This window comes from Desmodus rotundus, chromosome 12 (genome assembly GCF_022682495.2).
Source record: "Desmodus rotundus isolate HL8 chromosome 12, HLdesRot8A.1, whole genome shotgun sequence".
NCBI lineage: Eukaryota > Metazoa > Chordata > Mammalia > Chiroptera > Phyllostomidae > Desmodus > Desmodus rotundus.
The window spans coordinates 78,782,360-78,801,558 of NC_071398.1; the positions used below are offsets into that span (position 1 = coordinate 78,782,360).

At 44.5% G+C, this 19,199-nt stretch overlaps 1 protein-coding gene across 7 annotated transcripts in view; it reads left to right on the top strand.

Annotated features, from left to right (window-relative positions):
* Positions 1-19,199, top strand: part of GON4L (gon-4 like) — an 87,366-nt gene that overhangs the window by 67,097 nt on the left and 1,070 nt on the right. For all 7 annotated transcript variants that reach the window (XM_053914601.2, XM_053914600.2, XM_045204524.3 and 4 more), the window contains 14 exons: positions 91-235; positions 1,356-1,506; positions 6,654-6,770; positions 7,407-9,107; positions 9,604-9,865; positions 10,411-10,595; positions 11,623-11,820; positions 13,285-13,428; positions 14,959-15,102; positions 15,200-15,319; positions 16,678-16,791; positions 17,550-17,760; positions 18,094-18,724; positions 18,814-18,916. In XM_053914601.2, coding sequence (XP_053770576.1) covers positions 91-235; positions 1,356-1,506; positions 6,654-6,770; positions 7,407-9,107; positions 9,604-9,865; positions 10,411-10,595; positions 11,623-11,820; positions 13,285-13,428; positions 14,959-15,102; positions 15,200-15,319; positions 16,678-16,791; positions 17,550-17,760; positions 18,094-18,724; positions 18,814-18,916 — 4,226 coding nt within the window. The remainder of the gene's footprint in view (positions 1-90; positions 236-1,355; positions 1,507-6,653; positions 6,771-7,406; positions 9,108-9,603; positions 9,866-10,410; positions 10,596-11,622; positions 11,821-13,284; positions 13,429-14,958; positions 15,103-15,199; positions 15,320-16,677; positions 16,792-17,549; positions 17,761-18,093; positions 18,725-18,813; positions 18,917-19,199) is intronic.

The window sequence follows — 19,199 nt, forward strand, 5'->3', positions numbered from 1 at the left end:
AAAAAATAAATGCAAAAGTGCATTCAGAAGCTTTTGTGAAGCCCTCTTTTTTCTAGAATTTTATTTATTAGGGGTTTTTTTTCCTTATAGGCTGTAAATTTCCCTGTTTGCCAAAGCAAGTGGCTTGGATCTTGGCCACAAGCAAGGTTTTCATGTATCCAGAGCTACTTCCAGTGTGTTCTCTGCGGGCAAAGAATCCCCAGGATAAGAATTCATTCACCAAGGCTGAGGACAAGTAAGGGTTCACTGTGGGGGAAAAGCACAAAATGTCCCAAAGGGAACATCTAGTTCTTTTTTCTTGGGATGTTGGGGAAAGTAAGGCACGTGTAAGACATGGGCACCAAAAACAAGGAGAAGTGGGGTTGATGGATGTAAGGTTCTGTAGTATGTGCTTATTTTATTTAGCATTGCCAAATACTATTTTGGGGGGGAATTACATGCACATTTTTCAAATATTTTAAACATGTATTTTGCTTTTAGTCATTGTAAAAATCCAATCTTGTAATATGTACTATTAGAGGAAATTTTCTAAAGGAAAAATTTTTTATCCACTATCCTAACTACCTCAAGATAATGATTTTTCTTTGCATTTCTCATACAATTATTGGCGATTTAAATATAATTTTGCTTTCACTTTTTTAACCTATCATCTTCTTGAAATTGCTTCTCTGTTTGCAGTGACATTGTCCTTTTTTTGTTATTTCTGTATATTTCCTTTTAAAGCAATATTTAATGGCCCTGTGATAGGTCTTTTATTTGCTACTTTTCCCTCTCTGTTGTGGGTGAGGCTTCACTAAGGATCTTTGTACGTAGAGCTTTTGAAAATCTTTTGAGTTTATCCCTTGGGGTAAATTCCCAAGAGTGAGATTTTTTTTGTTAAGGTTATGAACATTTTTATGGCTTTTGATATTTATTGCCCCACTGCCATCAATAAATATGTACCATATTTAACCATGTAGGTAACCATAATAGATTATGTCATAATGGGATATAATGTTGGTATTAATTTCATGTCCCTAACATGGTGCCCACTGTTTATTTTATATTTGTTTTATTAGATCCACTCTCCTTTCTTTGAGTATGAAGTGCAGAGGAATACAAAGTATGAAAGCTCACTTGGTCTGACATTTATTAGTGATTTATGCTTAGGTTTTGCTCTTCCTTTCTGATTGTGACCTCTTAATTGAGTCTTACTCATAGTACTTACTAGCATTCAGTAAATATCTGACATTTTTTGTTGAGTAGCCATTAACTTCTAAGAATTAGATGTAGAAAAAGTGGGTTGTAAAATGTGGAGTTAGTCTGCTGAGACTTTTGAAAGAATGGACTGGGAAGTGTCATTGCTCCTTTCTCAGTTTGTTAGTTTTAGGACTGAAGCACTTTGAAGGGACTGAGTTTCCTAAGCCTCTAATCAGCAAGTACCTTCTAACTTGCAAGACTGCCCACCAGCTGACAGTGAGAATCAAGAACCGCAGCATGAACAGAGCACCCGACAACATCTTCAAAGTAAGTTTCCCCTGCTCACTCCCTCCGGGGCCCACTCATGAGCAACCGTTCTGTTCTTGTTAGTCTTGATGACGAGAGGGGTCTGTGATCTGTGGCAGGCTCCTTCCACCTGTGCACTCGACGCATTGCCCTCTTGCCTTTACGGGGACGTTGATCTGTTTTCCTCTGAAGTATCATCTTCTGTTATGGATATTATTTCTCTTAAAATAAAATTGTTAAGTCTTAAAATATTTCTTAAATCCATGTTTCCATCCAGCTATTAATTCTCTTTCACTGTAACCATTTTGGAAGAAAGGGTAGAAAACACTCCACTTCTCCTTCACACTTTCTCCTTCACTCTTTGTATTAATATTTATATCAAAATTATAATGTTTATACTTTAAAGAGGCAAATAAATAGTTTAAATGGTTTAAAGAGTCAGGTGGTTCTCTGAAGCTTGTTATGAAAAACAATATGTTTCTCTCTCTTTCCTGCTAACCAATGTTTTTTGGGGGGATGGTGCGCTTACCTCCACATCTAGGTAACATAGTTGATGCCATTAAATGTTTGGGATTTAGGCTTCACTTTCTAAACTTTAAACTGTGGGGGATGAAGTCTTAGCCTTCCCCACACTCCCAGAGCCCCACCACAGACGTGCGCATCTTGTGTCCTCCAGCTCCCTCACGGCGGTTCCATCACAGTAGTGGTCACACGCTCTTCGGGGTTTGCAGTATAAGTGCCGTGCAAGTGTTCCTCACAGCTGAGCTGTGTAGTGTGTTCGCGATTTAAACATTTTGTTTCTCCTGGTGTTAATAATTGCATTTTTGTGGGGGGAGGTGGTGCTTAGTTTTATTTTGTATATATTACCAGTTCAACACTAAAGTTTGCTTCAGTCTTATGAACCTCTTGTCAGCGTGTTCAAACATTTCAGGTGTTCTATCATTTTCCTCTTCCTGAAGAAACCTTTCCCTGAGCCCTCTGATGCTCTTCCACACTGAGCCTGTTGCTCTCTCAGTTTGCTGCAGTAATGTCTTGGGCTTTTTCTTTACCGTCATGCTGGCGACTTTTAAATTTTTTTGCCTCTTATTTATGTTGGATCTTCTTGTTTCCTGAATTCCACACCTTTTTTGCTTTAGTTCCTTTTTTAGTGCACATCCTAGTAGCATTCTGAGGAAGAAGGAGAGTTAGATTTTTACATTTAAACTGTTTATATCGCAGTGTGTGGATTGTACCAACGTCAGTTTCCTAGTTTTGCTATTGCACTGGATACCTGATTTGTAAACGTAACTGTTGTCACTGTGTGACAAAAGATCTTACCTTTGGGGGGAACTAGGTCTGTACTATTTTTATAATTTCTTGTGAACCTGTAATTATTCAAAATAAAATGTTTTAAAATACATTTCTCTTCTCTCCCTGGCTGGTTATGGCTCAGTGGATTGAGTGCTAGCCTGTGAACTGAAAGATTGCCAGTTCGATTCCTGGCCAGGGCACATGCCTGGGTTGTGGGTCAGGTCCCCAGTTGGGGATGTGCGAGAGGCAGCCGATTGATGTTTCTCTCAGACACTAATGTTTCCCTCTTTCTCTCTCCTTCCCCTCTCTCTCTGAAAAATAGTCTTTTTTTTTTCCACATTATTTTTAAAAGATTTATCTAATTACCTATTTTCAGAGAGAAGGGAACAGAAGGAGAAAGAGGGAAACATCAATGTATGGTTGCCTCTCGCACACCCCCTACTGGGGACCTGGCCTGCAACCCATGCTTTTGCCCTAGACTGGGAATCAAACTAGCAGCCTTTCAGTTCACAGGCTGGTGCTCCATCCACTGAGCCACAGCCACCAGGGCTAAAAAATAAAGTCTTTAAAATAATACATATTTTTAAAGTTTCCATTCTGCTCACTTCCTTCAGTGGTCCAGAATTCTAGGTTGGAAATCATTTTTATCAGAAATTTTTAAGGGCTTTGCTCCATTTTCTTCTAGTTTCTAGTGCTGGCAATTTAGATATTTGATTCTGTTTTGACTCTTGAAAGTTTGTGTGATACCTGTTTTGCCCTCCCTATGGCAGTATGTGGCGTTTTTCCTCTTCTTTACTGTTTTATAATTTCATGATAATATGCCCTAGTACGGGTCTAGTTTGATTAATTACACAAGGGACTTGATAAACCTGACATTGGAAACTCATGTGTTTCAGTACCGGGAGATTGACTTGATTTCTGTATGGGTGGTTTCTTCCCCTCTTTTTCGTCTGTTCTCTCCACAATGTCCAGTGGTCAGATGTTAGGCCTCTCAGGCTGGTCCTCTCGTCTTGTCTTTCTTCTTTTTTTCCCATCACTTTGTCTTTATGTTGTATTTTCTGAGATAGTCAGCTTTTTTCTCCTAACCCTTCTACCAAGTTGAGTTCTTTATTTCTTCTCACATTTTAAATTTCTAATAGCTTTTTTTGGTTCCTCGAACATTTTTAAATAGTGAACGGCAGAGGGACTGTGGGAAAGCAAGAGAGGAAGAAGGCTGGAGTTTTCTGTATTTGTTCAGCATAGTGCCCCTGCCCTTAACTGTGCCTGATAGCTCAGTCCAGAGATCATCTTTTCCAGCAGTGCTTCTGCCAGCACAGGGGGGGAGCTTTCACCTGGCTACATCCAGTGGGAGAGGGGGTTTGGGGTCACACTGCCTCTTCAACAGATTTAATCTGTCCTTTTCATCTTTACCTGGTTTTCATTCTGGCTTTACCTTCCCTAATAGAGGTAGCTGGTGTTTTATCCTTTTGCCAGATTCTGGCATAAATTTAGTTGGCCATTAACTTTTCTCCACATGGGATTTGGTTTTCTTCATTCTCCTATGTCAGTTACCATTTGTCCATCTGCTTTTTAGCTTTGAGAATTTTGTTGCTGTTACTCTTTTCTCTCATTCTCCCTCTCCTTGTAGGCTTTTACCCTAAAAAAAAAAAAATTCCTTTCTGTTGTTTTCATGGGAGTTCAAGAAGGAACAAAGACAGATGGGTGGTTTAGACTGCCCATCTTGCCCTGGCTGGTGGGCTCAGTTGGTTGGAGCATTGTCAGGTAAACCAAAAGGTCGTTGGTTTGATTCCTGGTCAGGGCATGTGCCTGGGTTGTGGGTTTGGCCCTCTGTCAGGGTATCTCTCTTTTTCTCTCTCTCCCCACCACCCTCCCATTCCTCTCGCTCTGGAATCAATAAATATATCATCAGGTGAGGATTAAAACCAAAATGTAACTGCTTGTTTTAATAGTAAGTTTCTCCTTACCCCTTTAACCTTTGAAAGGGTGGATATTCCCTGGCTGGTGTGGCTCTGGATTGAGTCTGGCCCTCGAATCAAAGGGTTGTCAGTTCAATTCCCAGTCAGGGAGCGTGTCTGGGTTGCAGGCCAGGTCCCTAGTTGGGGGTGTGTGAGAGGCAACCCATAGGTGTATCTCTCATTGATAATTCTCTCCCTCTCTTTCTCCCTCCCTTCCCCTCTCTCTAAAAATAAATAAATAAAATCTTTTTAAAAATGTGGATATTATTTCTCAAATTATCTCCCAGTTAACTATCCATGGATACTTTTCTCCTCTTACCCTTTTAAACTTTGCAGTTGATTCTGTTACTCCCTATTCGCTTATCTTCTGTGATACCAGGGCTCTTACCTCAGGCTTCTCCTTCGTGAACTCTTCTTCCTTGCTCTCCCCTTAAATGTTAATGTTCCACAGTAAAGTCAGTGTGTGGTCTCATCCAGATTCATGATTTTTCCTATTATCTGTCTCCTCATGATTTTCTAATTTGTATCTTTTATTTAGTTATCTTCTGAGTCCCAGCTTAGTGTAGCCAACTGTTTAAAGGAATTCTTAACTCAGCGGCCTCACTGACTCCTCCAGTCTCTCCCATGGCTGTAACCGCCATTTGTGCTGCCACCACCGCCACCAAGAGCAAACCATCCTCCACCAACTTACATCTGCAGTTTGTGTCTGGTGTATGACATCCCCGTCTCAGTCCACAGAATTGGGAGTCGTCCTCAGTTCTTCCTGCTGGATCACTACCATGTCTGTCAGTCATCTCATCCTCAGTTTTCTTATCCTGCTTCCTGCTCTGCTGCCCACTGCCTTAGTTCAGGCCTTTGTTACACCTAGATTAGTGCGGTAGTTTTCTAACTGGCGTTTCTGCTTCTGGCTCCATTTATTCTGTCCCTCACATCGCTGCTGTAGCCATCTCTGTCTTATCTTTCAGGGTACAGTTTGGATTGCTTGGCATGGCTCAGAAAGCCTACCCTGCCCACCTCTGACTTGTCTTTTGAAGTTTCTCCACATTCTTTTAGTTGTAGCCAGACCAGACTCTTTGTGGTTCCTTAAACAAGTTCATGATTTGAACATGAAGTATACTCTGCCCTGCCTCATGCAGCAAACTGTTCCGTTAAGAGTCATCTATACCAGTTGCACTTGCTCCAGAAAAATCTTTATTGTTCAAGTTTGAGTTGTATGTCATTTTTGATATACATCTTTGTACTTTTTTACACAGAATGTCATTTTCAGTCTACTTTACTGTTTCTCCCACTAATCCATAAGCTGCTGAAGAGCAGGAATTGCTTCTTTTATTTGTATGCTCAGCTTGTAGCATAGTGCCCAGCACATAGAAGGCATTCAACAAAAATGTTGAATGAATGGATGCTTATTGTCAGTGGGTGTTTATTGAATGGATGCTTATTGACATTTAATTTTCCTCTTCACTTATGCTTAAAGCCTAACTGTCTCAGTCTCTCTGTTCTTCTATCCCTTCCCTTCTAATGTCCTTGGCACCATTTTTTGCCTAAAAAGGAAGTTTCCTTGTGTCCAGGATGAGGATTAAGGCACTGCCATTGCAGCCATTGTGCAGGAGGAGATTTTAAATAAGATTTCTCTGGTCACCTGTTTTCTTTTCTCTGTGACCTAACCTTTTCCCTTCCCGGTGACCAGAATGGAGATTATCAGTTAAATGGTACTAAGTAATTGTAAAATCTTTATTAACTGGGGACTAGTTTTAGTGCAGGAGCATTCAGCATACGCTGTTTGTGTACGTGTGTGTGTGTGGAAGTGTGCCCGTGTGTGTCTCCGTGGGTCATAGTCAAGCTACTGCCCACCACACCCCCAGCCTGACAGAGGGCAGCGGTTCTGAAAGAAATGCAACTCATGCTTTACTTTTCCATGCTCAGTTTTATAAGAAGACCAAACAGCTGCCCATCTTAGGGAAGTGCTGTGAGGAAATCCAGCCACATCAGTGGAAGCCGCCTGTGGAAAGGGAAGAACACCGGCTTCCATTCTGGTTAAAGGTAAGCCTTCCTCCTCAACGTAGGCCAGAGGCAGAAGGTCACTGGAAGCATCAGGGCTACTGTGTGCCTCTTATACTGTAGTTGCAGAACTAGGACTTCATATCTTTCTCATTCGTCCTTCTCCTCCTCCTCTTCCTCCCTCCCACCAGGTGATTGATTGTACAATCTGGTTTTTTAAAATTTATTTTAGAGGAAGGGAGAGAAAGAGAGAGAGAGAAATATCAACTTGTTGTTCCACTTATTTATGTACTCATTGGTTGATTCTTGTATGTGCCCTGACTGGGGATGGAACCCGCAATCTTGGCATATCAGGGTGAAGCTCTGACCAACTGAGAGCTACCTGGCCAGGGCATTCTACAGCCTTTCAAAAACAGTGGGTAAAAAGATAGTTTCCTGTAGGAAATTTAGAGAAGAGTTTCTAGAGTACACAATTGGAATGTAGTCTTCATAGAAACTTGATATTGTACAGAAAACTCCTTCTTGAAAATATTATCTCGAGACTATCCTGGAAAGGTCTCTAAAATCTAGAAAATCCTATTTGAATTTAATTTTGTTTTGTTATATTTATTTTTTATTCTTTATTTTTTATTTACCAAGTTCCGATATGTGCTGGATCAGTGTTCTTGTTCTCAATAGGCCAGTCTGCCATCCATCCAGGAGGAACTACAGCACATAGCTGATGGCGCCAGAGAGGTAGGAAATGTGACTGGGACTGCAGAGATCAAGCCGGACCCAGACCTAGGAAAAGGCAGCTCGGAATTGGGGAGTGAGACTCAGTACCCACTGCTGTTACCTAAGGGCGTAGTCTTGAAACTGAAGCCAGTTGCCAACTGCTTTTCCAGGAAGGGCTGGAGACAGAAGCGGTCATCAGCCCTGAAGCCCCTCCTTATCAGACCCAGCCCTTCTCTCCAGCCTAACTCCAATTCTGGGAAAATACCACTTAGGTCAACTCAGTCAGAAGCCCCTCCGAGCAAAATGGTGGTCCGGATTCCTCACACGATCCAGCCAGCCACCGTCTTACAGCCAGTGCCAGCTGTCCCTCCACTGGGGGTTACTGGAGGCAATAGTTTTGAGTCCTCAACAGTACTGCCTACCATACCCCCTGATTCCAGGACCAGCTTCCCGCCATCTGAGCCTCAGACCCTGCTGTCCTCTGCTCCTGTGCCCAAAATAATGCTGCCCTCACTTGCCCCTTCTAAGTTTCGAAAGCCATATGTAAAACGTAGAGGCCCAAAGAGAAAGGGGGCCAAGGCCTCCCTCTGTTTGAAGTCTGTCCCCCTCATCAATTCTGCACCTGTCATCTTCACTGTTCCCGCCGCCACTGTGAAGGTTGTGAGCCTTGGCAGTGGCTGCAACATGATTCAGCCTGTCAATGCAGCTGTGGCCCAGAGTTCTCAGACCCTTCCCATCACCACCCTGTTAGTGAACCCTACTTCCTTCCCCTGTACATTGAACCAGCCCCTTGTGGCTTCCTCCATCCCACCCTTAATTGTTTCTGGCAACTCCATGAATCTTTCTGTACAGTCCACCCCTGAAGATAAGGCACAAGTGAGCAGGGACATCGGTTGTTCTTTGGATGAAGGGAAAAATACCTTTCAAGGCCTAGTACCCAAATTAGAACCCCAGGAGCTATCTCCTCTCTGTGCTACTGTCTTCCCCAAGAAGGAGCACAGCCCAGAGCCCCCGCCATCAGATAAAGTAAGCCAGGAGGAATTGTCGGAGAACAGTGCCTATGTCTGGACTGTTGTGAAAACAGAGGAGGGGAGGCAAGTTGTGGAACCACTGCCTCAGGGCTTTCAGGAATCTCTGAGCTCTCCTGGAGATGCAGAGAAAATTGTCAAGGTGGAACCTAAAGATGGTGGGGAGGAGATCTCCAGTGGATCTCCAGAGCAGACCATTTGTGATGAAATCAAAGAAGAATACTCTGTGGAATTGGACACTGGCTCCCCTAGTGAGGAGTTAAAGGGTACAGGAGACGCAAAGAAACAGACGGTCTTACAAAAAGAGGAGGAAAGGAGTCAACCAGCTGTAACACCTTCAGCTTCTCAAGAGCCTCCTGATGGAGGAAATTCAGGAAACGTGAGCAAAGAATCTCCAAAGAATGCTTCATCCTCCGCTCACCCTGAAATGGTGCTTAGCAGCCCCCCAGGGAAACCCGAAGACAGATCCAGCATTGACGGTCAGTCAGCGGAGACCCTGGCTGGGCCAGAAACTGGAGGAGAGAAGGAGGGGCCAGAGGAGGAGGAAGAAGAGGACTTTGACGACCTTACCCAAGATGAGGAAGATGAGATGTCATCAGCTTCTGAGGAGTCTGTGCTCTCTGTCCCAGAACTCCAGGTGAGAGTTGGGGAATATTCTTATTTTGTGGATTCAGTAATATGTTTAATTCATCGATAGGCCACCTGCTGGCTTGCTGCACTATAGATAGTTGTAAAATCATTTTTATTTGACTTTTGAGTGCATTATGGTACATAATTTTGGGTTTGAGGTGAGAGGGGAGGGAAGGGGTGAAATTGACTTACTATATTTGACTTAAACACATGTAAGTGTTAAATCAAATCACTTAAGCACAATTTAAATGCCTAAAAAATAGATCGTAAGTGTGGACTGTGGCAAAGAAAAACTGTCTTCAGGGTAGAGGGTACCTTTCCAAACACATCCCAGCTACCCCTGTGACTCCATAACAGAGAACCAGGCTCTAACAGTTGTGGTGCCTGCCCACCCCCAACACACACACTCCACCCGATCATCCTCACTTCCTGTTGAAAAACTCCATTCAGTGAGCCATTACCAACCCTTCTGAACACTCTTTGGTGGGGGGGCGGGTTTGCAGGAAACAATGGAGAAACTGACTTGGCTCGCATCGGAAAGGCGCATGAGTCAGGAGGGTGAGTCTGAGGAAGAGAATTCTCAGGAAGAGAACTCTGAGCCTGAAGAAGAAGAGGAAGAAGAAGCAGAAGCAGAAGGAATGGAAAGCCTTCAGAAAGAGGATGAAATGATAGATGAAACCATAGGAGACCCTGCTGAGAAACCTCCTACCACCTTTGCTTCACCCCAGACTGCTCCAGAAGTGGAGCCCAGTAGGACCCCCCCAGGTGAGTCTGGCAAACCTGTATGAGGTGCCGGTGTCAATTGCCCTCATTGTCTAAAGGACATGTGCAGAGTGACTAGCTTGTAAATCAGGTGACAAGTTATCAGAGCTCCTCTGAATTGCCCCTGCAACCTCCCTTTCCCCAAACAGGTATTCAACTTGGTGCCTTTACAAAGAACAGATGCTCAGAAATTTTAAATTCTCATCAGCTACTAGATTTGTGTCAGGTTCACCCAAGTTTTTATACTGGTTCTTAATTTATTTACCATGCATGAAGCTAAAAACTGTTTACTTCAGAAAACACTGCTTACTCCTCACCTAGACATAGTCTCTTGAGAGCCCAACATAAGGCCTTACTCAGTCTTGAAACTGCTGACTCTGCACAGAACTGCCCTGACGGAGACAGACATGCTGCTTACACCACTTTCCCAGCGGCTTTTCTCCTGAGTTGTTCCATACCATTGCAAGGGTTTGGGTGGGGTGGGTACATGCAGTTGGATGGGAAGAGCAGGGGTTGCCAGAAACAGGCTTTTTCACATGTACTCTCAGGAGAGAGCATCAAAGCTGCTGGAAAGGGCCGGAGCAATCATCGAGCTCGGAACAAGCGGGGCAGTCGGGCCCGGGCCAGCAAGGACACCTCCAAGCTGCTGTTGCTGTATGATGAGAACATTCTCGAGAGGGATCCACTCAGGGAACAGAAGGATTTAGCCTTTGCTCAGGCTTATCTAACCAGGGTAGGCAAATGCTGCTTCCTGTTACTGTTATTCTGTCTGAATGAGGCTACTTCTCCTATAAGGGAGGTGTTTTTAAAATGTAGTCTGGCTGTAGCTGGTGTGGCTCAGTGGATTGAGCACTGGCTTGCAAACCAGCAGGTTGCTGGTTCAATTCCCAGTCAAGGCACATACCTGGGTTGTGGGCCAGGTCCCCATCACACATCAGTGTTTCTTTCTCTCTCCCTTTCCCCCTCTCTAAAATCTCTGCCTTTGCTCTGTGTGAGAGAACCACAAGGAGACAGAATTCAGTCTCATAAACAGGTTTATTATTAGTACCTTAGCATCACTCTCTGTTGCCCAGAAATTGGGGAAAGATGATACCACCATCCGTCATCAGGAGGAGGTTGTGACTTCACTGCATAGGCTAAAATAAGGACCTTTACTGTGCCCTTGTCTTATGAAGAAAGACCTTTGGTACACTGCTGGAGAGTGGATCTCAGAGAAGTGCCTTGATCTGCACAGACATGAACCAGTATGGACCAACCTGTTCCCCTAAGTTGTCCTGGGTAGCTATCTCGTTATTTTGCTAACCACCTGGTTCCTTTACCCTCTAAGCAGAGTAGAGTGCTAGCAGTGATAGTCATGGATTTTTCTTGTCTCCTAATATTTTACTAACAGTCCTAATTTTTGTATTATTTACCCTCAGATGATACCATGCTGAAGTATATGTATGGAATACTTCTTACTATTTCAATATAAAGTTGAAATCAGAAAAGACAGGTTAGGGCTGTGAGCTAGAACCAAGCTTACCTGGTTTTGTGGGGAGGGCTGTAGCCCCTGGAAAATGAAGGGTTTTCAGTTGTCCTCTACCAGAAAAGGAGCTGTGCCTTTCTCATTGTCTTCCAGTAACAGGCAGGCCTTGGCGCCTGTCAGAGGAGGGACAGTTCATAGAGCTCTCTAATTATAACTCCTCATCATTGCTTTGTACTGCTGTTTTTTGTGGCAACCCAAAGAAAGGGTACTAGTGATTGAAAGTCTTCCTGTACAGGTACGAGAGGCCTTGCAACATATTCCTGGCAAGTATGAGGACTTCCTTCAGGTTATTTATGAATTCGAGTCAAGTACTCAAAGGCAGACGGCTGTGGATCTCTACAAAAGCCTGCAAATTCTACTCCAAGACTGGCCTCAGCTCTTGAAGGACTTTGCCGCTTTCCTGTTGCCTGAGCAAGCTCTGGCCTGTGGATTAGTGAGTAGATGGGCAAAGACAGCACTTTGGGATTCCTGGGTCAGAGTGAAACTAGGTTTGAATGGAGTTAACACTTTCCCAGTCTCCCGACTGCTTCCAGTTAAATGGCTTTCTCCTCACCTCCTCCTTTTCAAAGGGTGATCTTCTAACTTCATCCTCCCATTTTCTTTACATGGGGAATGGGAGGCTTTATGCACTTGCAGTGAAGACCTCAGTTAAATCATATGCCCTTCGCTCCTCATTGTTGGGAAACAGACATTCCTTGATCAAGTATTTAATGTGTGCCTACTATGTGTCAGGCAAAGTCCTAGGCACTAGGAATATACTAGTTATAAAAGATTAAAATTCTTGCCCTTCCCTGACCAGTGTGGCTCAGTTGGTTGGTTGTCACCCCACAAAGCAAAGGTCGCCAGTTTGGTTTCTGGTCAGGGCACAGACCTGTGTTGCAGGTTCGGTCCTGGTTGGGGCAGGTACAAGAGCCAGCCAGTTGATGCTTCTCTCTCACATCAATGTTTCTCTCCCTCTCCTCCTCCCTCCCTTCCCCTCTCTCTAAAAAATAAGTAAAATTTAAAATAGAAGATGTTTTTTAAAAAATCTTGCCCTCATGGAGTTTATATTCTCATGGGGGGAAGTCAGATGACAGACCATGTGGCAAAAGTAGGTGTACAGTTGTAAGTACACAGAACAGTTTATTCTTATATTATTTATTCATTATTGTATTATGTTCTATGTGAACAACTGTAAATCTACTTTTACCCCACCCTATATTATAAAAATTATAGGTATAAATAGTATATGGTATATAATGCTTTATAGTGATAACGCTCTATAAAAAAATAAAGTAGGAAGTGGGAATAGAGAGTAGTGGGTAAATGGGTGAGGGGCAGAGTGTTGTAATTTTATACCTGGTGGGCTGGGAGGGCCACTACGGTAAGGTGACATTTGAAATGTTGGAGAATAAGTATCTGAATATGAGGGTTATCCCAGTAGTTCTGGGGTCCTTGTCATGACTGAAAAGCACAGGAGTTAAGGATATAACGAGATTGTTCTGATAGTCTTAAGGCAGTGAAATGATAATGGGATGATTGTGCATATCATGCAGATCTTCCTGTACTTTGAGGATCAAATGAATGTTTATGTGAAAATTCTTTGTAAACTGAATGCTATATCACTTTGAGTGTCTGGTTTCACAATCCATGAAACAATAAACGACTTTTGAATTGTTTATTGAGATACACACATCTCTTGAATCTTTCATTCATAGCTTAGTTATCTTGAATTAGTAGACCCCAGAAACCTGAGGTGGATGAATGCCAGCAGTCTTACAAAAGATCGCACAGTTGTAAACTCCAGCCCTGTCATCCCCCTACCATGCCCCCGGCCCATTTTCATCTTTGTTCTGATGCTCAGGTCTTCTCTAGCTGTATATGTGACTCCGCTTTTGCCCTCTTTTCACTCTGGTAGTTTGAGGAGCAGCAGGCTTTTGAGAAGAGTCGCAAGTTTCTCCGGCAGCTGGAGATTTGCTTTGCAGAGAACCCCTCACACCACCAGAAGATTATCAAGGTCCTCCAAAGCTGTGCAGACTGCCTGCCCCAGGAGATCGCTGAGGTATTTTTTCCTGTTCGGCTTCCTTTCCTTTGTCATCTGGGCCTTAGACTCTCCTTCCCTTCTCCCTTTGCCTAACCTATTCTATATCCTTTTGCTTCTGAGGGAACGTGCACTTCCTGGGGGGGATGGACGTTTTAGGCTTGGCTAAAGCATAAAACACTGGAGTAGGGAGTGGTTGCCACCTAAATCCATGTCCTGACTGATCTTCACAGGCTTAGGAATGCCATCTGTGCCCTGGAAGGGACAATTTCGGGGAAGAGGGTGATGGGTCTTAGGAGAAGCTTGGCCCATTGCTATGCTTGAGTTAAGCTGGAGATCAGTATGGCAGGTTAGAGTGTTATTAGGAGTCAAACTTATTGTTTTGTTTGTTAGTTTGTTTCAAAGATTTAATCTACCTATTTGTAGAGAGAGGAGAAGGGATGGAGGGAGAGAGGGTGAGAAACGTGGATTAGTTGCCTTCTGCATATGGCCCAACTAGGGACCAAAGCCGCAATCCAGGCATGTGCCCTGACCGGGAGTCAAACTGGTGGCCTTTCACTTTGTGGGATGACACCCAGCCAAAAGGCTGTTTGTTGTTTTTACATCTTAACATTTTTTTATTCATTCATTCATTTATTTATTTATTATTCTCACTTGAGGACTTGCTTATTCATTTTTACAGAAAGGGGTAGGGAAGAAGAGAGAGAAGGAAAGAAACATCAATGTGAGAAACATTGATCAGTTGCCTTTTATATGTGCCCTGACCAGGGACCAAGCCTACAACCTAGACATGTGTCCTAAGCAGGAATGAAACCCACTATGTTTTGGTTTATGGGACAGCACTCCAACCAATTGAGCTACATTGGTCGGGCCAAACCTATTGTTTATTTCCTCCCGTGTAAGGCAAGAAAGGAGGGAGAGGAAGTTAAGTAATTCTTAGCTATCAGCTCTGGATGGGGTGACTCAGCGGATTGAGTGCCATCCTGCAAACCAAAGGGTTGCCGGTTCAATTCCCAGTCTGGGCACATGCCTGGGTTGTGGGCTGGGTCCCCAGTAGGGGGCCTGTGAGAGGCAACCACACATTGATGTTTCTCTCTCTCTCTTTCTCCCTCTTCTCCCCTCTCTCTAAAAATAAGTAAGATTTTTAAAAATAAGAGAGAATTCTTAGCTCTCAGCCCTGACTGGTGTGCCTCAGTGCGTTGGGCGTTGTTCTGCAAACTGAAGGGTAACCACTTCAATTCCTGGTCTGGGCACACACCTGGATTGCAGGCCAGGTCCTGGTTGGGGGCATGCAGGAGGCAACTGATAGATGTTTCCCTCACACATTGATGTTTCTTTCCCTGTCTTTCTCCCTCCTTCCTCTCTCTCTAAAAATAAATAAATAAAGTCTTTTTTTTTTTTTTTTTAAAGAATTCTTAACTCTCAAGGAGAATCTTCTGTGTTTCACCCAGTTGACTAGGAAAGTAGAACTTGGAAGTATATGAGATTGGTTTGGAATTTGGCCTAGAGAGGCTCTGTAGATTTCATCTTTCCCTCTACAACTCTTCATAGCTCAAGACACAGATGTGGCATCTCCTCAAGGGCCATGACCACCTGCAGGATGAGTTCTCCATCTTCTTTGACCATCTGCGCCCAGCAGCTAGCCGGATGGGTGACTTTGAAGAGATCAATTGGACCGAGGAGAAAGAGTACGAGGTACAGGCCTGAGGCTGCAGTAGGGTTGTGAGGGGAGGAGGCCTCGTATAGGAGGAACCACCTGCCCAGAGCCTCAGTGGCACCATCTTCTCCCCAGTTTGATGGCTTTGAAGAAGTGGCACTGCCTGATGTGGAGGAAGAAGAGGAACCTCCCAAGATACCCACAGCCTCAAAGAACAAAAGAAGAAAGGAGATTGGGGTCCAAAATCATGATAAGGTACACCAGATTGTTGGAGATTGTCCATTTTTCATGAATCAAGCCTTACGTTTCTGCCTAAGTGTTTCTCTGGCTTAGTGTGGTCAGAGCCTCCAGGACCTGAGGCTGCTGTGGATGCACAGAGCGCACAGGCAGAACAGCGCCACTGCCAAAGAGGCGCCACTCCCACGTGCCTCTTTCGAAGGATCTGTTTCCCTTTTTCTTTCTAGCTCAGAGCTATTTCTCTTGCCCTTGGGTCTTAACATTTTCTGTTCATGTGAAGAAATAGAAGCAAGATTCCCCATTTTAATAATAATGGTAATGGCTAGAACTTAGGTGTGTTACAAAATACCAAGTATCTCTTGAACGTGTTTTACATGGATTATTCACTCATTTAATTCTCACAATAATCCAATGAAGAGATTGCTCTTATTTGCATTTTACAGAAGAGGAAACTGACGTTCAGAGAGAGGCCATTGCCAGGGTGTCGTATTTAATAAGTGGCAGTGCTAAGACAGGAACCTGGGTACTCTGTCTCCAGGGTCTGCTGTTACTCACTGCTCTCTCCTGCACTTCAGGAAGTAGCATTTTTCATCCATGGCCCTGTACTCCATGCCTTTTACTATTTCTTAGGGGAAAACTGCTTAATAGCTGAATGGCCTTGGGCAATTTATTTAATCTCTGTTTGTTTCTTCATCATCGATGTGGATAATAATGGTACTTAATGTCTTGTGTTCATTAAACAGAGAGTATCATTGAATGAGCCTTCCATATGTACAAAGCCCTTTGTCAAGGTGATTGGGAGAGAGGGGAGAGAGCTCAGGGCACAGGGAGACAGACACAGAGACGGATGAGTGAGTAGACATATCTCATGATGGAGCTCTAGTGATTTCGCCTCAGGTTATATTTGACTTAAATATTACTTGAAACACCTGGGCAACTAGGACATGTCATTTTTTGGATTCATTTAAGGATTGTTTAAGGGATTCATAATAGACTTTAATCGAGTTTGGGTGTTGATTTCCTCAGGCAATGTGAAGAGATGGTGTTTAATAAGAGAGAAAAGGTCCTGGCCAGGTGGCTCAGTTAGAGCTTCATCCCGTACACGGAAAGGTTGCGGGTTCAATCCCTGGTTGGTGCACCTGTGGAAGGCAACCCATCTCTCTCTCCCCCCACCCCATCTCCCTCCCTTTCTCCCTCTCTTCCCCTCTGTCCCCTCCTTCCTCCCTTTCTCCCTCCCTCCTCCCCTTACCCCCTTTCTCTATAAAAAAAGAGAGAGAGAGAGAGAAAGGATGGGATTGGGGGGTCAAAGGGTAGGCTGAGCTTTCTCTCTTAGTACCAAAATGCTTGGCAGCTAACCAAGCTGAGGTATCTTCTAGGAAGCTGAGTGGCCAGATGGCGCCAAGGACTGTGCCTGTTCATGCCATGAAGGAGGTCCTGACTCCAAACTGAAGAAGAGCAAAAGGAGAAACTGTAGCCACTGCAGCAGCAAGGTGAGCGGGGGAAACTGGTACCAAAGGGAGTCAGAGCTGCCTCTCTAGGTCAGCCTCCATGTTGCCTTACTGTCGGGGTACTGTTTACTACCACAGATGTGTACCTTGCACACACATACAGAATACAAATACAATCTTTTAAAAATAACCATGGCCATTATGGCTCAGTTGGTAGGAGCATCATCCCGTAACCAAAGAGTTGTGGGTTCGATTCCTGGTCAGGGCACATACAAGATTGCAGGTCAGATTCCGGGTCTGGGGCATGTATAGGAGGCAGCCAATTGAGGTTCCTCTTTTACATTAATGTTTCTCTTTCCCTTCCTCTGTTCCTTCTTCTCTTTCTAAAAGCAATGAGAAAAGATGTCCTCAGGTGAGGATAAAATAAAAATAAAGATATATCATGGATTTTGCTTTTTAAAGAGAATCCTGTTGATAAAGGAAGGTTTCACAGTTGGGGAAAAAATCAGCCAGTTCAAATATTTTCTTTTCAGATTTTTTAAATGAAATAAACCTCTTTCTGGAAAACAGACGCTAAAGGTGACACTGGTTCTCTAGGGTAGAGTTGGTTGGCTTCAAAAATTCAGTCCTTAGGCGAAGGAATGGTGGAATCCAGTACTGTGTTCTGGGCATTTTAAATCCTTGGGGTAGGCATGCATCTTGATTGACTTGCTGAGCATTATAGTGGGGCCTCTTCCTTTTGTGGGCCCCTAAGACACAGGAGATCAAGAGATCCTTGACCCACAATGCTCTCTCTGCAGGTCTGCGACAGCAAGTCCTACAAGAGCAAGGAGCCAAATGAGTTTGGGGGTGGCAGCCCCCAACGAGAGGCCAGTCCTATGCCTGGTGCTAAGGAAGCTGGGCAGGGGAAGGATATGATGGAGGAGGAAGCCCCAGAGGAACGAGAAACCATTGAGTCCACCCAGGGCAGGACAGGCCGGAGTACCCGAAAAGGAGAGATGCCTGTTCCAGGTGAGTGATTAGGCTGCCCACCCAGCCTTTCTCCGTTGATTTCTGTCTTACTCTCACAGGCTTTGAACCTGTATAAATAACATTCTATTCAAGGATGGACTACTCTTTCTTACTAATAAGCCAATAGGAAACCCTTCTCCTGTCCAGCCTTATCCCTCCTGTGGCTTCAGTCCTCTTATTTATATAAGTGACTTGAGCTGCAACCCCCCCACCTCACTCTTGAATTAGAATTTTGTCACAGTAGCTCGTCAGTGTGACCCGGTGGTAATTTGTAGCTTTAGGTGCATCCCAGCCCTGTCAGTACCCTTAGATCTTTGTTTTCCTCCTATGCAGGATTGACAGTGGGGAGCACTTTGCTGTCCCCTCAAGAACGGCCTCTTAGAGAACCACAGCTCCTCCTAGATGGCCGACTGCCCTGCTCACCAGAGACTCCTCAGCTTCCCTTCAAAACTGGAGCCGAGCCAGCCACCACTAGGATGAAGCAGTCTGGCCCTGAGGTTCTCTCCTGCCCTGAGGCATCCCTCAGGCTTCAGAATGAGGGGAAGGACCATAAGGCAGTGGGTGACTCAGAGGCTTCCATGCTGGTCTGCGATGCTCCAGAAGCTCAGAAATGGCCTGGAACTGTTGAACCTTCCACTCCCTTTCTGAGTCCTATTCCCTCAAGGACCAGAGATTTAGGGAGAAGACAGGTGTCTGGGAAACCAGATACTCAGGAGAGCTGGCACCCTTTAGGCAAAGCTGGGGTGAAGGCATCAGACAAGAAATCCATTGCCCATGAATTTTCACCAGGGATTGATACCCCAGAGACTTCTCCCAAAGTCCCTAAAGGAGGTTTGGCTAAAGACAGTGGAATACAGAGCAAGGGTCCAGAGGGGGAGCAGCAGCCAAAGGCCACAGAAGTCACAGTGTGTGCGAACAACAGCAAGGTCAGCTCCACTGGGGAAAAGGTGGTCCTGTGGACAAGGTAGGTAGGGTTGGGGGGGGGTGTTTGAAAAGCACGTGGCCTATATCTATGTTACCGATTTAGGACTAATCACAATATATTGGTTACAGGGAAGCTGACCGCGTGATTCTCACCACGTGCCAGGAGAAAGGAGCACAGCCCCAGACTTTTCGCAACATCTCCCAGCAGCTAGGAAATAAGACCCCTACTGAGGTAAATGGTGGGGAGCCCTGCTAAAGCTTCAAACTCAAAAGGAACAAAGGAGAGGGCCTGGCAAGAGGAGGACGGGCTGTCCAACTAAAAGAAGACATCAGTGGATCATTGTAAAGGTCTGCCTTGAGGAAGGGCTGACCTGCCAGGGTGTTTGGTAGTGGTTCTAGAAGAGAAAGGGCATTAGATGTTGAGGTGGAAGCCCTAGAGATTCCATTCTAGCTTTGTTTTTAGGACAGCCCCTTACCCTGAGTTTCCTTGTCTATAAGGAGGACATAGCCCTGGC